Source organism: Lissotriton vulgaris, chromosome 12 (assembly GCF_964263255.1).
Source record: "Lissotriton vulgaris chromosome 12, aLisVul1.2, whole genome shotgun sequence".
NCBI lineage: Eukaryota > Metazoa > Chordata > Amphibia > Caudata > Salamandridae > Lissotriton > Lissotriton vulgaris.
The window spans coordinates 253,226,413-253,247,728 of record NC_141700.1 but is presented as its reverse complement, the minus strand read 5'-3'; the positions used below and the strand labels follow the sequence as shown (position 1 = coordinate 253,247,728).

General features: G+C 45.2%; 1 protein-coding gene across 4 annotated transcripts in view; it reads left to right on the top strand.

Annotated features, from left to right (window-relative positions):
• Positions 1-175: 175 nt before the first annotated feature.
• LOC147673892 (endonuclease/exonuclease/phosphatase family domain-containing protein 1-like) overlaps positions 176-21,316 on the top strand; it is a 99,227-nt gene continuing 78,086 nt past the window's right edge. For 2 of the 4 annotated variants that reach the window (XM_086947779.1, XM_086947777.1), the window contains exons 1-2: positions 176-313; positions 8,794-9,624. In XM_086947779.1, the coding sequence (XP_086803905.1) occupies positions 8,798-9,624 (827 nt within the window). In that variant the 5' untranslated portion in view covers positions 176-313; positions 8,794-8,797. Of the gene's footprint in view, positions 609-8,793; positions 9,625-21,316 lie in introns of all 4 variants that reach the window. The other 2 variants (XM_086947780.1, XM_086947778.1) reach the window with 2 other exon arrangements.

The following is a 21,316-nucleotide window of genomic DNA, read 5'->3' as shown; positions in this document are numbered from 1 at the left end:
GGTGGGATCTGGTACACACCTGCAGGCACCGGGGCTGGGCGGGCAGGACTCTCGGCCATACCCGCGCTCACCTGTGGAGCCTGCGCCGGCAGTGAAGCGGTTACAGGGGCAGGGCGGCCGCCCGGGGCGGGGACACACCCTCGCTCGGTGCGGCGACCACTGACGCGGTGTCACACGGCGTGTGCCCGACTGGCACCAACACACCCGGGCTGTGCCCACAGAGAGAGCGGGCTGACCCCGAGGCCGCGCCGGGGCTCCCCGGGTCTGGGAGCGCCTCGGGCAGCAGCAGGTCGCGGAGGAGAGGCGGCTCCAGGTGAGAGCGGGGGTGGGTGGGAGTGCGGTGTAATGTCCCCACGTGCACACCCGGTCATGTTTGCGGGTCAGACACCGGTCACAAGGGCACTGGCCGGGGGGGGGGGGGACACTGGAGATTTCCTGACAGACCGGCGCTCCTAAAAAGCTGGCGCGGCTGGGGCGGACGCGGTTACATCTGATTAACTGCTTTTTCCCACCAGACTGCTCGCAATTCCTTCAGGTTTGTTTCGACGCCAGTTCACGGAATATATTCCATGCAGAGAGCGACATTAGAGCGTGATTTGGAAGCGAAGGTGCGTTGTCTTTCACCTTATTATAAAGGGCATGCCTGGATTTTGCCTGTAGCTTTATTTTTTATATTTATTTATGTTTTTATGTATTTGTTTATATGTGCCTTTTTATGAAGTTCGGACATTACCCGAAGGTGCTGGTGCCCTTGCATTAGACGTATGCCGTTCCATGGATAATTACAGTGGGTTGAAAATAACCAAATACTCCCAAGAATAGTTGCACAAGCCAGGAGGCGCTCCTTGTAGGTCACGGAGGGTAGTTGGGTTTCTCGGCTCGCTTGATGTTATTTTGAGCGCTCCCGCTTCATTTGATACAGCGCTGGGCTGTGGCTCGACGAGCCAAGCACACCAGGAACCCTTCCTTGCATTATCGGTGCGTACAATAGACAAGGTTACTTGACACGTAGCCGCTGGCCGCCCTCGCTCGTTTCATAGCTTTTATGTTTTCATTGGTTACCATTGTTTCATAGTCCTTTCTCTCTGCAGAGGCCCCAAGCTGTAACTTGCAACTTATTGCACGTGTGACTGTTGTGTTTGGAACCACGCATTTCCTCTGCAGCCCAAACGGTACCATCTCAACTTTAAAGCATAGCACACCACTGGCCATTCTACCCAAGCACGGGAAACATCCTTTACAACGCAACTTTTAACACGCAGTGCCTTTACGACGCAACTTTTATAACGCAAACCATTACAACGCATTGCGCTGGGGGGGCGCTCTAGGATAGGGAATAAGTTTAATTTACTATCCAACACCTTCCCTACTATCCACGGGGACTGGAGTTGGAATAGTAAATTAAACTATTCACTATCCAGCGCCCCAAAGCACTATGCGTTGTAAAGGCATGCGTTGTAAAAACCGCGTTGTAAAGGCATGTGTGGTAAAAGCATGCGTTGTAACGTCATACATCCCCAAAGCACATCACACACGAGCACACCATATCACGCAACACTACACCACAAAACTGCTCAAACCATTATTCACACACCACACCATGCAGGGCCGGCTTTAGGGCAGTGTGGCCAGTGCGGCTGCACTGGGCGCTGACCTCAGGGGTGGGCGGTCTGTTTGGCAATAACTTATTGAAGAGATGAGGGGCACTTTTGGCAGGTGGTGGTGAGAGAATCCAAGGAGGCAGTCATGAGGGCACCATAAATGATTGTCGCACCGGACACCACCAACGCTAAAGTCGGCCCTGACACCATGCGCATTACACCATACCACCCCACAGGTCATCCTATCACAGCACAGCACATTAGCGCACACCCTACAACACAATACTACACCACAAAACCTCTCAAACCATCATTCGTTACATCACACCAGTGCATTACACCCATACACTGTCACGTCATATCACACTACAGTGCAATGTCCACCGATTTACATCACCTAATGTGAGAGCAGACAATACCAAACCAACTTTCAACACAATGTACATCACCATACGCCACACAATGCTACATAACACCACATCTTCTTGTATCACACATTGCACCCTACCACAACACAATATGAAATAACTCTAGATAACACAATATGGCAACACACCACAATGTACAATACATCACCAAATCTCACCATACCCCCTGACAGTGAAATTGCATACCACATCACACTGTATCACACCGCACTCCCATCACACCACCTAAACCCACATTATACTATAATCAGTGCTTTAAATGGGCAGGTATTCATATGTACCCAGTATTTGCATTTCTTTTAATTGAAAAGGCGAGTACCTGCACTACTGCAATCCTTTTTCTTAGGTGAGCACCCTCATTGCAACCAATCAATCAGAAGTGTATATAGCGCGGCTACTCACCCGCAAGGGTCTCAAGGTGCTGAGGGGGGGGAGGCTGCTGATCCATCTGGGCGTGGAGGTTCAGTCAAAGCAAACAGGTTATCTGGAATACAGCTTACCTGCACCTTTATATTTTCATTTCAAGTACTGTAGTAGTACCCGTAGTAGAATAGGCTGGTAGACTGGTCTAATATCTTGTTTTACTACAGGGACCCAAGGATCATAGCACAGCCAGTGGGGTGCCAGCATTCACTGTGGCCCCACAAATGGAATTGAAACGTTTCACTTTGCTATGCATACACATAGGCATTCAGCTACATTAGCAACACTGGTCATGAAAATACATTTCAAGTTTCTTGAAAAACTTGCAGCTGAATTGGTTGTTTTTTAGATATTATTCTCAACTCTGTTTACGAATTTTTCACTGAAAAATTTAGTTTTGGTTTCTATAAAATCGAAAAGCTCCACTGGATATCAGTCTTTGCCTGCATTTCTTGGTGGTAATGCTCAAATTCAGCAACACAGTGGTTTAGCCTGCTCACAATAGTTAACATTTTGCAAAATAGTCGTGAGAACATATTGTGTCGTTTTTGTAGGGCTTACACAACAGCCCACCAATATATTGTCATGCTGAACATGACCACCTGTTAAGACCTACACATGTAAACATACAGCAGCGGGATGTCAGTTGCTGATTTTTTTTGCATATAAGAATTGCTTGGGCGACATGTTAGCCATTTATTATGTATATTAAATTCAAAAACTACTGTTGTGCTGATCTGTAAATTAGATAACCAGTTCCACCATGTGGCTGACTGTCATAAGAGCCGGTGTTGACCATTACATTGCTGGTGTCAAGCACCGGAAATCACTGGCTCAAATTAAGCACTGGCTCCAAACGTGTGGTGGCTGGCTTGTGACAGCACTTAAACATGAAGGTGATTTGGAAGAGCGTGAGATATAGGATGTCTGTTGCGACATATGCCATTCCATCTTCTAGAACATAGAGTTCTGTTGATTGTGAGTTGGGAACAGTCACTTCTTTCCAGTTTCCAGGAATTCTAGATCATTATAATTATATTTATTTGCGGTGTACAGCGCATCGTTTGTGTATATTGCACATTACTGGGACGCCCTTCCCCACTCTAGGTTGGCAGAACCTCACAGTTGGCACAGCTTGAGGTTTATGTTGAAGTTCCTAGGATGCATGTGGGTGTTCATTCAGAGGCACACATTCATGTCAGCACTTTTGATTGGACCAAACCAAGAAAAAGCGTTCTGCGAAGAATCGGATCCGATGCCACCCTCAAGTTGGCCCTCTCAAATGCAGGGTTAAACCATGGCCAGCAGTGATTCACCAGGGACAAACCATGGTCTCTTTGGGCACGTGAAAACAAGAGAAGAGCTTGTCCAATGGTGCTGTGTTGTCTTGCCACGCGAAAATGAAGGTGTTCAGGAAACGGCACAGTATAACATATGTGCATGGCTGGCGGAAAATGGAGGTGGCCTTTGACATGGAAAACGCTGAAAACACGCCAGCCTGTGTGGCGAAACCAGAGCCGGACAGTGGACGTGTGACATCTCCAGCCAGCTGTGGCTCCAGGCCAGGGCTCAGGCTTGCTTCTCCGAGGTCAGACGGGTCTGAGAGACCGACTTATGACGTGCGGTGACGCCATGAGTGACCTTAGGCCTGGAGCTGGGCTGACTGGCTTTGGCCACGAATAAAGTCACCATAGGGACGTTGATTCACAAACTACGGGGGACAGTGAAAAAGGACAGTGACTTATTAGCCGAAAGACGATGGGCTGGAATGCTTTTCAAGTATACGTCAGTGGCTGAGATTCATTTAATAATTCATCCATCGCGGTGTTTGTATTTTTTATTTGTAGTTTAATAGTAGGTGCGATGGGAATGCCCAGACATGGCCCCTATGTTCCCTGTCCGACAGCACTTGAGCTATACCTCACTGATGAGGCTTAAGTAGGCCAAAACCAGTCAGGGGTTGCTTATGTGTCTCAGTGTCCGTCCAGAGCATAAATCTCACGAAACACTGTAATCCCAAAGAGGCTACTTTGTACTACTGTGTATGAAACAACATGTTTCGGCTGCGCTTTTGCTCTTAAAGGTCTTCGTCGAGTCCACCCTTTCTCATCGAAGTACAGTTAGGGAAATTATCAGCTAGGAACTTCATCAAAGAAATCCTCTTTTTGGGCCCCCGTTTAAAACCGCTCAAGTCGCCAAACTTTGGCTTTTTGGCTTCAACATGGGTTAAGTAAAAGCATATTGTTCCAGAAAATGAGAAATGTGGTACACGAGAGGATACCCTCCCTGTACTCTGTTGAATGCACTGCCCTCAAGTTCAAGAGGACAGTTTGTGATTGGTTGTTTGTTTCCAGTTGCCTGCTGTCCAGCCTGGCGCTAAGTGTGACTAGCTGCTCCGGTGCACGTTTTTTCTTTGATTTCTGGGATTTGTAGCCTTGTGTATACCATTAGAAAATCAGGACTACAAGTCCCAGAATGCAAAAAAAATGCTTGGGCTGAAGAATCCAGTTATGCATGGACCTTGAAAATGTGACTGCTATGCACCATAGAGTGGACTTGAAGATATTTAAACGTATGTATTTAGCCTCTTATACACCTCCTGTTCCAAGCCTGTATCTTTGGTGCTCCATTGCATTGCAGCACGTTTTGGATAATATTCCTGCATTTAGGAGCTATTAAAAATGGCGCCACTGTAAGGGTGCGATCAGGGTAGCACCGAGCTGTTGTACAGTACCATGAACAGTTCTGGGTTGGGGCTGCAGATCTTGACCCGGGGCAAGGGTCGCTCTGAGTGACCTGCATTCTTAAAAATTAGGCCAGCTCCCACAATGATTCATTTGTACCGGTTGTTGCAAATGGTGGGTTCGGGGACTTCATTTTTGGGACGGGGATTCATTGCCCTTCATCGGATTTTGACTGGGAGCAAGAAAAAGGCAGCACAGAGAGAACGGAGAGGGAAAAGCAAAACCCGAAAGCGTTGACAAAGGGAGAATATAGCGATGAGGAAGAACCTGCGAGAGTGAGAGGAAGAGACAGGGAGTGGAGAGTGGAGAAAGAAAGAAGCATCGGTTGGACTCCAGAAGTCTACCATTCTTGGCGTTCGGTAGCGCCGCTCCTGGGCTCCGAAGAACGACTTTGGGCCTGTGCCCTTTTTTCACAGAATTAAATCACTGGGCACGGGTGTAGTGACGTGACTGCCAGTCTTGCTGACTGTGGCATAATATGTGCGGGCTGAGGCGGCATGAGCAGCGGCTGTCTGGGCCTACTGTGTTGTCGGTTCTTTTGACATTGTGAACAAATATTTGGGTGACAAATGGATGCAAATGTGGACTTTGGAAAGCTGAGTCAAGCAAATCCTACATAATAAGTCACTGTTCACCGCGAATAGGAGCTGGAGCCAGTTCTCTCTTGGGGCCAGTGAGGGAAAGGTAATATCCCTGTTTTGCAGTTTTATATATGCGAACTCGACCTGAAGCACTTTATGGGAGCACCAGTTACATTGCACTTTCATTTTATTTGTAGGCACAGGGAGATTACGCGATTTGCCAGTATCACGGGAGGTTGAGCCGACGCTGAGACTCGAACCCAGTTCTGGAGGGCGGCAGCTCTGACCGTTACGCCACACCTTCTCCCCTAGGCAGAGTAACTGACGGGAAATGGTGTGGAGTTTATTTGGTGTGCAGTGAGTAAGTGGGATTGAACGTTGTGAGTATCCAGAAGGTCGGATGTAACTGGCATGCCGTGAGAGCACGCGGCATTGGGTAATCCGTGTGATTGGCTGGTCTTTGTAAGCGGGCTCCTGTAATCAGTGTAACACGAGTGCATTGAATTTAGTAACACCGGTGCAACGTGAGGACGTGTAATTGCCTTGGCCCCATGAGAGCCCATAGGGTGATTCTGTATGATGTGGTTAGTTGGCTCTTGTAATTGGTGTGATGCGACTGCAAAGGGTTACATGTCACTGGAATGATATGAGTTGTGTTTCCCATTGACTGAACTCCCAGCTGGTAAATCTATGCCTGCCCTACACACTGACTGCCCCCCTCTGTCAAAGCACCCCGCTCTCACTCCATCCTGTTACTGCCATGGTGAGCAAGGCCCAGATCTCTGTACTGGGGTGAATGTATGACACTGTTCTGCATTCTGTCCATCAATAGTTGTTTTTGCCTCACTCCATTCTTTGCAGATCTGAAGGGATCCCTCAGCCGCCCATCCTGTCCACACCAACACACCAGCCCTAAGACAACCAGGCACTTTGCCTTTGTAAGCTGAATCTCTCCCTCCTCAGGATTCACCGTACGAGAGATCCCTCACCCTTGCTCTGCCAACACTGACACCGCCATCCATACAAGGTGCTTGAGGGTAGGTCCTTCAGGGGTCCCAGAAAGCACTGTGCTGTATCTTCTTCAGTGAGCATCTGATGGGGATGCTGTTGATCCTGTGGGAGTGCCCGCCCAGTGACACCCGTTAAATATTGGGTCTGTTCAGGTCAGCCCTGCTAAGGGTTAGAAGTGATTGACTTCTATCAGGTCTATATTGGGTGGAATCAGTGGCTGTGGTGGGATGGCCAGTGTCTGAGATCAACATCCCTCAGAATCAGTTCTTTTTGATTTTTATTTATTTTACGTCTCTAATGTCTTCAGGTGGGTTGTCCAGGGTTATTGGTTGTACTGATCAGCAATTTTACCCTTGTATTTTTAGGGCAAAACCCGATTCACAAATGGTCTGAGACCTGTTTTACAAGTTAATTTTTGATACGCGATTTGATACATGAATAACAAAGGGACGATACATGTTTTTAAACATTAATTTTGATACTGTATTGCAATTTTGCAATGATTTTAAATAATTATGCAAATTCATTCATTCATACTGATGAGCAATTCTCAGAATTGAGCGGTATTACATTTGTTCCAACAAATTCAGTAATTACTAATTTTAAGGGTGATTTCTACAAACTCTTTCAATGATTTATTTCTGATTTGAAGGAATGCTCTACTCTGCAGGCAGTAACCTAGGACATCCTGCCTGCAGTCATCGATTTCACCCAGACTCTGCCCTCCTAAAGCTAAAAGGTTTCTCCTCACAATCATTGATTAACCCAGTGGCGGATAAGACCAATCGGGCAGCGACACCTCTTTTGAGAAAACCGAGTTCATGCTGGCACTGCCCAGCATTAGAGCACTTCACCTTCAAAATGTAACACCACGCCCACCAGTGCCGGCTGGTGGCGCCCGGTGCGACAATGTTTGTTGACGCTCCCCAATGACAACCTTCGCCATGGATTCCCTCGCACACCCTTTCAACAGTGCCCCGCAAGTTTCCATAACCACTCTCTCTCAGATGCATTTAATTAGTTATAAAGTGCCACTCATACCAGTGTAGGGTGTCGGAACACTTTAGATCAAACACACTTCACAGATACAATCAATCATAAGGGTGTAAATCAGTGTATAGAACACGTTACGTAAAACGGAGGATTACAAGGTGTAGGAGTCACACGTCAGCCATACTGGTACACTGGATAGTTTAAGAGTGTATGCTCTGGAGAAGCACAAACTCAGAATTGAAAACTTAATACCTTGTTGGTGGTTCTCTTTAATAATAAGAATCGATTTCTTCCCAAATGAACCCCTTTTGCAACATTAATCTCTGCTCTAATCTATACTTTGCGGTGTGTATGCAATTCTTTGATGACAGTTAATAATTCCCTGCACTATATTAGGATTTGAACTTATAAACTGCAAGTAACAAAAGGATCTCTCGGACAAAAGCAGTAACCACTGACCTATTAACATTATATACACGTTGTGCTCTGCATGGTACAGGTTCTTTGTGTCAGCCATATTAAGCCTCGGTGCTATTTTATGATCTGTCAAAACCTCAACAAGACAAAACTCCAAGCTCTCTCCAGGAAGAACATTAATCACCAGCGTTATCGTGACATATTTATTGTTACTTGGAAATTGCTGGAGGCAAGGAACACAGCAGGTGCTTTTGAAACCATAATATACTTACAAAAAACAGTGCCCGCACCCAAAGTCAGCGACCTGTCTGGTGGCACCAGTCACACCGCCATAGCCATTCTTCAAGTTATAGACGCCATCTTGAAAATGCCAATTGCACACTTTTGACAGACACCATAGAACGTACCAGCACATGATAAAATGCCCTTGAATACATATAGAGATATATAGAGGAAACCAGGAACCAGTGGCTATTGACTGTCATTCTTGTTAGACCTGATTCTTGACAGAGCATTCATTCCCTTGAATTCAATTGTATAGTTGTTTTAAGTGAAATAAATCATGTTTGGTTCACAATATTATCTGCCTCCTCAGGGCCATGGGACAAAGCCTGCGATGTCACCAGGGAAACCACAAAGGTACGCCACGCTCGCTGAAAAAGAAGAAACGTCCGCTCAGCGCTGCCAGTCCTCCCTCGGAAACCTTATTGGGAAACTGCAACCAGGTGAACCTCAACATGGCGTCTGAGGAGGAGCTAATGACCCTCCCAGGTGTCACCCGGGCCATGGCGCACAGTATTACTGTTTATCGCCACCGGATTGGCGGCTTCCGGAAGGTGGAGGACCTCGCCCTTGTTTCTGGGTTTGGGGCGGAGAAGATGCAGCAGCTGCGGTCTGAGATCTGCGTGGGCGCCGTCACCAGGCGCCCCATGCAGAGCTCCTGTTTGGACTTGCCTTCATCCACCAAAGTGAACTTGAACACGGCCAGCATGGCGGAGCTCCTGCGCTTGGGATACTTCTCGGAGGAGCTTGTGCAAGCTATCTTGTCCTACCGGACTGGTCACGGGGCGTTCAGGCGCTTGAAAGACTTGGAGAATGTTAATGGTGTGGATGAGGCACTGTTGAAGCAGATTGAACCCCACCTTACCATCTCCTTACCGCGGCCTGCCACAATCCATGCGGACCTGAACTGGGCTGATTTTTCTCAATTTTGCAGCAAGGACCCCAAAGAGCGGCTGACTGCATCAAACGGTCCCGTCACGATGAGTGGCCCGCATGTAAGCCAGCCCTCCCAGGTCTTCAGTGGTCTCTATGGTGGAAGGCGTGTTGTGAGGGTGGGCAGCTGTATCCTCCAGGGTCTGACGCTGGCGATGGTGGAAGAGAGGAGGCTCAGAGAAGAGCTGTGCCTGGCCCTACTGGAAAATGGGTGAGTAGAGGGAGGAAGGGCAATAATGGCAAAATGTCTGAATTCGCTTCTAGATCAATCCGTAAATGCAGAGATTTGTCACAATGGTGAGTTTTCTTAAAGTTACAGTTGCAATGTCTACAGTGTTTGGTTTTTTTAGTTTAAGTTTATTGTCTAGTTAATTAAAACCTTAATAATGATAGCATAAATTAATACGGAGCACAGGGAAATTGATCAAATAAGAGAATTAACTTAACTGTACATCAGGCAGACTTGTTCGTCGGGAGAATGGACCAATGTAAGACTGTGTGGTCAAAAAACGAATACATAATACTAACAAAGCTAAAATTACAAACATTGACCACCATTTGTTCCTATTGCACCTTCTGTATGAGGGTTGTTAATCCATGTACAAAAGATACAATTAATCCATGTGAAAGTTGGAGGGGTAACCTGTGATGCAGTAAATGTAGTAATAGCTAAAATGCCATTTATAGTTTTTTAGTTACTAGTTCCTTACAGAAGAACCTGATAAAACTTCACAGTCACTTTTAAGCCTCATAAAACCGCGATTGAACCTTTAAAACTGTTTGCGCCTCGTGTTCAGCTCAAGGATAGCCTGGGCTTCCGTGATTATAAAGTGTATTGTTCTGTCTGAGATTGCCACGAGGGATCAGACGTCCTTTCTTACAAAATGTTCTTAAGGCGTGGCCTTTTATTTTTCTCCTGGGAAGACTTAAGTGCCTCAGAACATTGCATTATGATTTGGTTACTAATCCTTTGCAGAACATAGTAAAACTTCACAGTTGATTGTGAGACCTGAGAAACCTAGTTTAGCCCCTAAAAGCTATTTGTGCCTCTTGTTCAACTGTTCAGGCATATTGGTCGCTTAACTCTTGCGTGACAGCAATGCTGAGAGTCGAGTTAAAAGCTGGTGTTATTCGAAGGTGCCTTGTGCGTTAAATAACTAATCGTGCTGTGCCAAAAATATCGTTTCTAGCCCCTTGCAAACTGTGTTAAAAATTCACAATCAATTGTAAAACCATATTCAAACAGTAAAACTTGTGTATGCTATTGGAGTAATCCAGTAACGAAAGAGATTACAATACTAATTGTTGTGCCCCACTAGTTCTTACGTAAGGGAAGGGCCACAGACGCAATTCAATGTTTTTGTTGCCGCGGAGGCACCGTGGCTAGTGCTTGATGGAGCCGAAGTTTCCAAGTCACATATTTAGTACATCTCCTCAGTGCTGTAGGAGACCTACTATTAAAGCAGCTAGAGGATGCCTCCGTGCACGGCCGTACTCCCTCGGCCAGAAAAACTGGTTTTAGCTAAAGTCTCCATTCTAGGTCTAATACTGGGCAGCAGCACAATAATTATATGACGTTACAACGCATTCAATTACAATGCATGCTTTTAAAATGCAGTCTTTACATCGCGACCACCGTTACATTGCATTATTTTACAAAGCATGCCATTACAACGCATTTTTAAAAACTACCATTACAACGCATACCATTACAACGCCTACCATTACAACACATAATACTTTTAGGGCAACAGTAGGGTAAGTGTTGGATAGTGTAGGAGTAAAAATGACTATTCCCACCCCAGTGAGTGCAACAGTAGGAAAATTGTTGCATAGTGTATGGGTAAAAATTACAATTCCCATGTACCCCAAAACCCATACCCACCCTAATACTAAAAAAAATCTCCATTACTTACCTTATAATGGGTTGTAATGGCTTGCGTTGTAATGATATACATTGTAATGGCATGCGTTGTAGTGACATGCATCATTGTAATGGCATACATTGTAATGGCATGCATTGTAAAGTCAGTTGCGTTGTAACAGTTGCGTTGTGAAGGTAGGTCGTTGTAATGATTTCACTATAGTAAATTCGAGGCAGGGGCTCATTCTATCCAGAATCAAGCAGCACATCTTTTCAGTCCCACAGAAGGGCAGGCGCAGAGAACACATTTTGAGATTGAATATAGAAGGCAACCTTTCTTGTCCGGAGGTAGCCATGTTGAAAAAGCATAGTGACTGAAAGATCTAAATTGCATAAAATTTAACTGGAAGATAGTTCAGTGACAAAATGTCCTCTGTACTGTTTGTGGACAAGAAGGTGGCCTTCCCACATTCTGGAGTCTTCGCATGTGTTGAGGAAAGAAGAGAGTCAAACTTAGAAATATGCACTATTTGTTGTATTTATTTGCAGGGTTGAAGCATGGTCACCGGTGTGAAACGCCTCTTTTAAATCCAATAGTAGCAGGGCCTAGAGAAGCCACCTTAATTGATGATTCTTCTGTTCTACTGACTTAGAAAGAAAGTTACATTAATGAATGAGCATAGAATGGATTAAAGAATGATGTAGTTCACTGGTTACTTTAAGAACCAATTTTGAGCAATGTGTCTGTAGGTTGACTTATGCGACCCGCACTTCTAATGATAGAAGACATAACAGGAAAGTGGTAATACTGGCCCTTCCTTACACCTTTGACAAGCCCACTGATTCGGCATTCGATCCCCTGAAATCATGTCTCAGGGAGATATCGAAATGGATGGACTCCAACTCTTTGAGACTCAACGCTGGAAAAACAGAGATGCTGCTCTTCCACTCACCATCCCCCTTGGATTCCAGCCTATTGTGGCCGGAAGACTTGAGTCAAGCCCCCATACCCAAAGATTCAGTCAGGAACCTAGGAGTTCGCTGGGACAGTCACCTCTCTTTTAGTGCCCAGGTGCAAACAGTAGCAGCTTCCTGTTTTTCCAAGATGAAAACAATAAAAAGGCTTATCAACTATCTACCTATTGACTGCCGTAAGACTGTGGTTCACGCTTTGATAATCTCCCATCTCGATTATGCTAATGCGCTCTACCTAGGCCTTACGGCTGGTCTATGTAAGAAACTTCAGACCGTACAAAATGCTGCAGCCCGTCTTGTTGAAGGAATTCCCCCTAGACAACATATTACCCCATACCTTCGCAGACTTCATTGGCTCCCCATTGCCAAGAGATGCGAGTTTAAAGCAATGGTCCTGGCTTACAGAGCCACGAAGGGTAAAGGGCCAGCTCACCTGAAGTCTAGCCTTCGTCCCTACCACAACTCCAGAACGTTGCGCTCGAATTCCCAACTTTTTCTGGTCACACCCAGATTTTAAAAAAAACAGATCAGGGGGGAAAGCGTTTGAAGTCGGCGCTTCCCAGCATTGGAATAAACTCCCATTATCCCTACGGGCAAGTCTGACAGAACCAGCATTCCGTAAATCTCTCAAGACCCACCTTTTTGGCCTTTAAACCAGATAACTCACAGCTACTGTTGCCATATCCATCAGCGTCGGGACGCCCCGTTGGGGCAGCTGCGTGCTTTACAAAATACACTATTATTATTATTATTATTATTATTATTCCTTTGTGACGGGCTATGCATTAAAGTTATTTTAATATGATGGAAAAGCCTTAGGAGACATACGCAGGTGCGCGATCAAAGCTGGACATAACACTTACACCAACCTCTTCAGGCATCCGCTCTGATATTTAATTTATGTGGGGAAAATGGAGAAATTCCCCAAAATAGTGATGTAATGTGTATAGCTGATATGAAAAACAAGTACTCACAGAAAGTGATCAGGTGATCTAATTCCAAATGCATATAATAAGTAAAGAGAAAAGATGAAAAGGCTGCTATGACATGAAATGCACACAAAGGTACCAATGATTTATTGATTGCTGGGCTTCAGGATAAGCTCAACAGCAGACGGATACAATGAATACGGTGATCATGTACCAAATGTCTTAAGCAAAGTACGACCATTGAGTATAATGTCCACAGAACCCACCATAAACTAAAACAGCCTGACAGAACAACTAAATCATTCTCGGTCTGAATTTTAATTTTCTTGATGCATAATTTAGAAAACCTGCCACATAATTTGTTCCGTCATTACCGCACAATGCCGGTGGTCCACTTTATAACTTTGTCTTATTTTTAAATACTGCAAGCCTTATCATTAAGGAACTGAGAAAGAACCAATGACACCCTAGAACTTGACTTCAAGAGAACCTGCTACTGACAACAATATAACCGCCTAGGTTACTCTTAAACCTACTGGGATCTAAAAGTCTGGTTTGGCCAACATGTGTAAATCCCAGTGGCATACGTAAGTCTTAAGGAAGTGTATTCCAGAGGGAATTTCTGCATACTGCACTTTCACATATCCAGTGTTCACAGAATGCTTTTGGATGGATGGGTTAGCAAGATTCAAAATGGTAGAAATTGGGACATTATGGTATTATTATTACCCCTTCTCAAACGGATGTATGTTAGTACAACGCGATCATTTTGATCGCGGTACTTTACAACGCGGTTTTCACATCGCAAGTCGTTACGACCACTTGCGTTGGAGGGCGCTGGATAGTGGATTATTTTAATTTTCTATTCCAACTTCAGCCCACGTAACAGTAGGGAAGGTGTTGGAATAGAAAATTAAACTATTCCTTAAACAAGAGCGCCATCCAGCGCAAGTCATAGTAATGACTTGTGTTGTGATGGCTGCGTCGTAAAGGCCCCGCGGTGTAAACACCGCGTTGTAAAGGATGTTTCCCTATCAAACACCACATTAACGAGTTCTCATGGCTCTTGCCAGTGTCCACTCTGAACAAGACCATGTTGTGCTGCCTGCGATGGAGAAAACACTCTGACTCCGAATATAGTCATTTGGCCCAAGCGGCAAAAGTAAAAGGGGAACACCCAGTATCCCAACCATAAATCTCTTATGGACTAATCGATTAAGCAGTACTTCCTTTGGAGTTATTTGTTAGCAACCAATTCTTACCTTTAGCCAGTGTGAACCACGCGACTGGGATCGGTGGTATGGTTGACATAAATCGGAAACATTACACTCAATGAAAATTCTCCTTATACAGGGCACCTGGAGAGCATTCCACGTGCATCTGATTTGCAATATACACTATTTACTTTTATTACACAGTAAATTATCTGAACCCGTATAAATGTCAGATGCTACAGCATATAGTGCAGGCTTCAAAATGCTCTCTGCTCATTATCGCTTCACACAAACTTGTATAATAATAGAGAACTCTAAATACTACAACCCTCATCTCTTATTTAAGGGTGGTTGCAGGTGTGGTCCTCGAAAAATCATTTAAAAAACTGTAGTTTACGGTTGACTCCAACAATGCCCCTGAAGGAACCATTGTTTTCTTTCGATCACAACCAGCAGCATGGCATAGGAAACTTGCATAAATTAAAGATATTGTGAGAAGTTTGGGGGGAAATTGATTAGGGCCTTGAGAACCATCAGAGGCTAGGACCCTCCTAAGAACAAATCAAAATGGATCAGATGGTCTGGATAGAGGAAAGAATCCACGCAAGTCACAAAGAGCCGGTGGTCAGGGGAGGTACAAGTAGATCAGTGGGCACAAAGATTGACTTAAAAAAACAGAGGCATGGAAGCTTGCAAGCAGACAACCAAAACATGGAAGAGCTTCAATGAGCGTTAAACCAGTCGTAAAATATGGACCTTGGTTCAGGCATGTCCTCTGTACGAGTAAAGATCTGTTTCGCAGAGGCAATACACCTTCACATGAGCATGAGAAGACATTACAAAACATGGGGGTGTGCAGGAGTAGCTTGCATTCTATTCAGTTTGGGTCTTGTGCTGTGCATCAATGCCTCTGAAGTGTTCATCACCTCGCTGCTGCTCTGCTCCAGGCTGTAAAGTCCAATTTTGGAGTTCCTTTTCGGATGTATTATCAGAAGAGTGAAGTCCCTCATGCTGCCGGACAGAGTATGCTAAACTATAAAAAAAAAGTGATAGATGGAATGCTTAAATTAATCTCCACCACTGGTAAGCACTCTGGGTCGCATCCCAATCCATCGTTAATATTCCCATGTCACCTTCGTTTGGACCCAGCTGATGAACCCATAACTAGGGTGAAGCGGGTCCTGTTGCTTCCGTTCTGGTTCAGGGAGGACCTGGCTTGGCAGTTCAAGCTCGACTGTTCCCTCTGGGGCAGGGTCAAGACTGGTTTGCATATAGCTGGGTCCAACCTGAGGTGGCATGGTGAGCAAAATACCAGTAACTTGGCTCGAGTAGCAAGCATTTCTCCAGAGAGATATGTATGCAATATTATGTATGACAACACCAGCTATGCAACAATACAATTAAAGAAAGTAACACATCGAACGTGGAAATTGGGTTGGGTTAACAAGACAAAAAAACTCTAATAAGCCGCTTGCAATAGAAATAGAAATACAAAAATGCTTGTGGGTGCCATAGAAATAAAAAAAATGCTTACAGAGTTAAGGAGATTTAAACAATTTAAAGCTGTTGCCATAAACATAGAAATCAACTGTTCACCCTGTGTCCATGGAGAAGAGATAAACACCTAAAAATGACAAAGTTCCAAGCTTACGGAAATCAAGAAACCAGGTTAGGTCAACTCACTAATGAACGCAGTACGATCGGTTTTATGATTTGAGTCAGTCAACGATTTTATCTCCAGATTTAGACTCTTTTCTGGAATCAAAACAGCCAATCAGATCAAAGCAGGAAGGTGACGCAGATCCACACATTCCAAATACCAACAATATGTAATCATACGAATAATGGATAGAATGGCTCCAGCTTTAGAATTTGTCAACACTTTAAACCTTTTGCGGACTAACCTAGACAAAGAGTTTGGGAAGGCGCAACAGTTCTTACTTCTCTGTTAAAATTGTTCCACTTAATGTGAGATGCTGACAATTGGCTTTGCAGTGTCACTCACCCTGAACAAGAATGACATATAGAGGAATCAAATATGGTGGCAGAAACATTGTATATGTTGTTGTTAATTCTCTATGGAAGATTTATACCGGCACAAGTATACGTTTCAAAAACAATTTAAACGTTACATGATGATGTGTTCTTCTGAATGAGTTTAAGATTGTGTTTAAAAGCAGACTAGCAGTCACACGCTATTAATGTATTAGATTTGGATCGATGAAGGTGTTACATAGGGGGAGTGAAAATAAACACTGCACTATAATATTGCTAAAAAGACAAAATGTGGTGATTTTGTTTATATTAAAGAATTTTTTATTCGGAATACATGAGTAAAATATATTGTTCTTTTCCTTTACCACTTGCTTAATGCAATACTAAAAACTCAACAGCTCATTCGATATAGTTTTTCGCTTGTAATTACTTGAGAAGCATGGCTACATTATAGATGCGAGAATCCAGCTCCCCTATAATTCCAAGTGGGCTCATTCATGTGCTAGTTGTACATCAGTTATGTGCTGTTGGGTCATTTAAAACCTTCCAGCAGATTAGGACTCGGGTTAGTATTCCCTAGAATTAGTTTTACAGATACTGATCAATACAGGCTCATTTCAATAAGAAGCACAAGAGTTTGGTGGGAAGAAAAAAGACCCGATGAAGATTGTGAGGCATTATTATATTGTAATTAAAGTAGGAGCAGATCCAATACCCAAGTGAGCGGAAAGGTGGTCAGACTTGCCAGGAGAGGAAATTACCATAGAAATGCTGATCCAGTCTACTGAAACGTGTAGCCAAGCAACCTAAGTTGATAAATACAGAATTCAGAACCGGTCTTATTTTTTTATTTATATATGGTCCAGTTGAAGGTATTCGCCGAAACGTGTTGAATGTCATTTCACGTTTGCACTAATTGTGTTCAAGAAATAAAAGTACCTCTAAGAAAATAATTGTGGACTCTCTCTGTGCGTTGGAGACTCTGGTTCGTTGGTGGAGACCGTGCAGGGCTTTGCTGAAGATATATATATATAATATAGATGGCCAGTGTTCACCAATTGCCCAACTATAGGTCCATTTTGGCTGGAAGCGTTTAACAGGATCAGCTCTGCAAGGAGCCAACAGACCAGGCGCGTAATGCCCATAGGGTTTAAAGGGCTACAGCCGCCTCCATTCGTGTGGCAGCCCCGGCTGAGACCGCTTCTCCACACACATTGACAGTTCTTGAGCTGCTGTGGGCTGGCTGGTCTGGCGTCTTATCGCAGCCGCACCAGAATATTTCACAGGTCTTCAAAAGGCCATTTACTTGATAACAAGGCTTTTTAGTTTTTTCACCCATTCCTAGAACCCCTGCATCTCCACTCTGGCTATTCTGTAAAGTTGCTCATTACTTTTGCTGCCACAATATAAGAATGCATTTCCTGAAAAGTAACCTTAGGCTTTGTGTTTTTTGCAGTTTTATTCAGCACAAACGCCACCTGAAAGTATTGAGGCGCTTTTGAATGATCACCAGTTACCTTATGCACAGTGCTTTAACTCCTTCGATGCTGATGACGAGCTCAGCTCGTCATCAGCTACGGCGCTCATATGCTGATGACGAGCTGAGCTCGTCATGTAACGCGGTAATTTGAATAAAGCCGCACACAGCGGGAAAAGCCGCCGCAGCGATGCGGTTAAATGGGCCGGTACTCACCGGTACTGAGTACCGGCACTTCTAAATTTCTGGCGCTTGAGAGAGTACCGGTACTCATGGGGCCGTAAACCAAGCTCAGTAAAATTGGCATTAACAAAAATAAGCGCCTCACGGCTGACAATGAGTGGGTCCGTTTTAGTGAAGCACTCAGATCGAGTGCTAATTGAGCGGCGGCCCGTGGCATTCATTCTGAGCTGGCAGGAAGTTTGGGAGGGGCCCGAGTCACACTGTGATTACAGACACAGTGTCCACTCAGGCTCTGTGGAGACAATAGCCCAGTAGCTGTGTGGGCAGGGGCTGCTAACAGGCATATCTCCTGACTCTCGGACAATCAAAGAGAAGGCTTCCTGCTGTCATAGCAGAGTCCAGCAGCACTTGTTTGGAGCCAGAGCTAGGAGGAAGGCGGTGCCAGTGACACTGTAGCACAGCACTGGAAATTAAGGTTTAGTAATGTGGGCAGCAGCTAATTATGCCGAGATTCTTCTTGTGTTAATAGACAGGAAATGTCTCATTCAAAAGTAATTATCTTTTTTTTCTAAAACAAATATACGCTGATTGTCTAATTTTGTGTGAGTGGAATGTTCTGGTTTCAGAATGCATACAGCACTATTTTACGTGTAGTGTGTATGCCCCAGAGGATGCTAAGGAATGCTGGCTATTCGTGCACAATGTGTATTTTTGGTGTTAAGCCTACACAGAGTAAGATCATGCCCTTGTCTTACTGTGAAATCTGTTTAATATTTGTATTTTATTTTAAAAGTTTTTATATAGCGCTGGCTAGACCCGGAGGTATCAGAGCGCTTTACATGAGCATCAGATCATAGTTACAGGTTACATCTTACAAAGGTTACACAGTTCTTAGAGCATGGCAACATAGTTACTTGTAGGGTCGAGATAAACAATAAGCACAAATACGTAAGGGGAAAAGAAGGCAAGGTGATAGATTCGGGGGGGTTGGAGTAGGGGAAATAGACAGATAATGAAGGTGGGAAAGAGGAGGGGAGGGTGAGAGTCACAGCATGGGGAGAAGAGGGGAAGGGTGACGGGGACACAAACCGATAGACGAGTCAAGGCAACGTCCAAAGTCCAGTAAGCTGTGATCCCAGGGGAAAGGGTATCCCTTCCCTATCTCTATTACGAGAGGCTCCCTCTGCGCAGTGCACTCTCCCAGAGAGGTCTCTGAGACTCCAAGGCCTACATACTGGATCCTTCCCCAGAAAGGGGAGAGGGAGTGATTTGGCAAGGGGTGCCATACCATACCTCAAGTGTGAGTGGCTCCCTTGGCGCAGTGCACTCACTCAGCGGGTTCGCTGAGACTCCAGAGTATAAATATTGGATCTTTCCCCAACAAGGGGAGAAGGAGTGCTTAGTCAAAGGGCACAAAGGACAGGGGGTAGGCAGAGTAGCGGGCAAGGGGAGAGAATTCGGGGGAGAGGGGATAGGAGCTAGGGACGAGAAAATGAGGAGAGACGGAAAGAAGTCTGTCTAAAGACCGACTGGGTAGGTGACGACCAAGGAGGGAATCCACGGCCCATCTCCCCTATAGCTAAACTAAGTAGCTCCATCGGGCGTCAGACAAAATAGTTCAGTCTCAATACATTGAGAGAGGAGGGAAGGAGAGACATAAATAGAGGGCGGATGTGGTAGGAGACAGCAGGAGAGACGAAAGGAAGTGCAACAATGTGGTTCAACAATATATAGGAAAAGATCAAACAAGTAAACATTATATCAAACAGTCAGCAATACATTAGGGGAGGAGAGAGAGGAGCGAGAAAGTAGTGGGGGGGAGGGGAGGGGGTAAAATGAGGTTGGCTAGACCCAAAGGTATCAGAGCGCTATACATGAGGATCAACAATGTATCAGACAAGATCAACAATTACACAATCCATCCAAAATAAAGGCATTACATTAGGAGAGGAGAGATAGGAGAGAGAAAAGCATTGGAGGGGGCGGGGGAGGTGGGAAAGGGAGGAAAAAGAGAAAAGACAGCAAGGAGAGACAAGAGGAAGTCTGTCTAAAGACCGACTGGGTAGGTGACGACCAAGGAGGGAATCCACGGTCCATCTCCCCCATAGCTAAGCCATGTAGCTCCATCGGGCATCAGACAAAATAGTTCAGTCTCAATACTTAGAGAGAGGAGGGAAGGAGAGACATAAATGGAGGGAGGATGTGGGAAGAGACGACAGGAGAGATGCAAGGAAGTCTGGCTAATGACCGACTGGGTAGGTGACGTCCAAGGAGGGAAATCCCCGACCTGTCTCCCCTATAGCTAAACTAGGTAGCTCCATCGGGCATCAGAACAAAATAGCTAGATCTCAATTGATGAGGGAAAATTGGTAGATAAACAGGGTGGGGGCTAGGACAGGTGAGGGCAGAGGTCATTAGCAGGAAAGTGGAGAAGAGAAGAGCGGGATGAGTAGCGGACGGACTGGCCCCACAGGCGCACACGGGTAGATGGAGGATCGCCATAAATCAGGAGGAAGAAGAGGGCAGGTCAAATGAACAGGGCTAAGCGAATTACAGTTGCGGGAGTCCAACCGGAGAAATGGGTGGTAGAGCCCGCGGAAAACGCTGCTAGTTTGGTGTAAGTTTCCATGGATCTGCTTTGAATCATTCTAAAAGTGGATCCGTTCCTTCTCAGGCACCCTCTTGAAAATGATCACGCAGCTAACAGGCAATGGACTGCGCCCCCAGTAGAGTTACTCTATTTTAATTTTCCTCGCATGTCCGCCATTTTAAAGTCAGATATGGAACTCTAATTGCTTGTAAAGACCACAGTTCAAAGTTCACAAGTGTGTGGCAATGTACCAATATTTACATGCAACTTCCAGTGAAGCGTTGTGGCTCACTGCCTCCCCGAGGTAATTTCTGGCAACACATACATAAACTCCTTCATCTGGTAGAGTAGAGTAGAGATGAGGCCTGATCGCCGAGTTGCTGGCTGTGCGAACAGAGTAATGTGTTCTTCACCATTTGAACTCATTGTGTGATTCTGGGCAACTTGCTTTAGCCAACTGTGCCCCAACTCTTAAGTGAAGCTTAACCCGTTTGTTGCTTCGAAAGTTCTGCGCCAGGGCTGAACGTTCGAAGAAACGGGTGCGGCCGCGTCGGCCAACGGACGTGCGCAGCACTGCCAAGGTAGTGCTCGCGACGACCGTTGGCCGACGGCAGCACTAAAGGGGTTAAAAATGGGCTAGGCATATGTACAAGCACTGTGCTTGAACACATCTTTA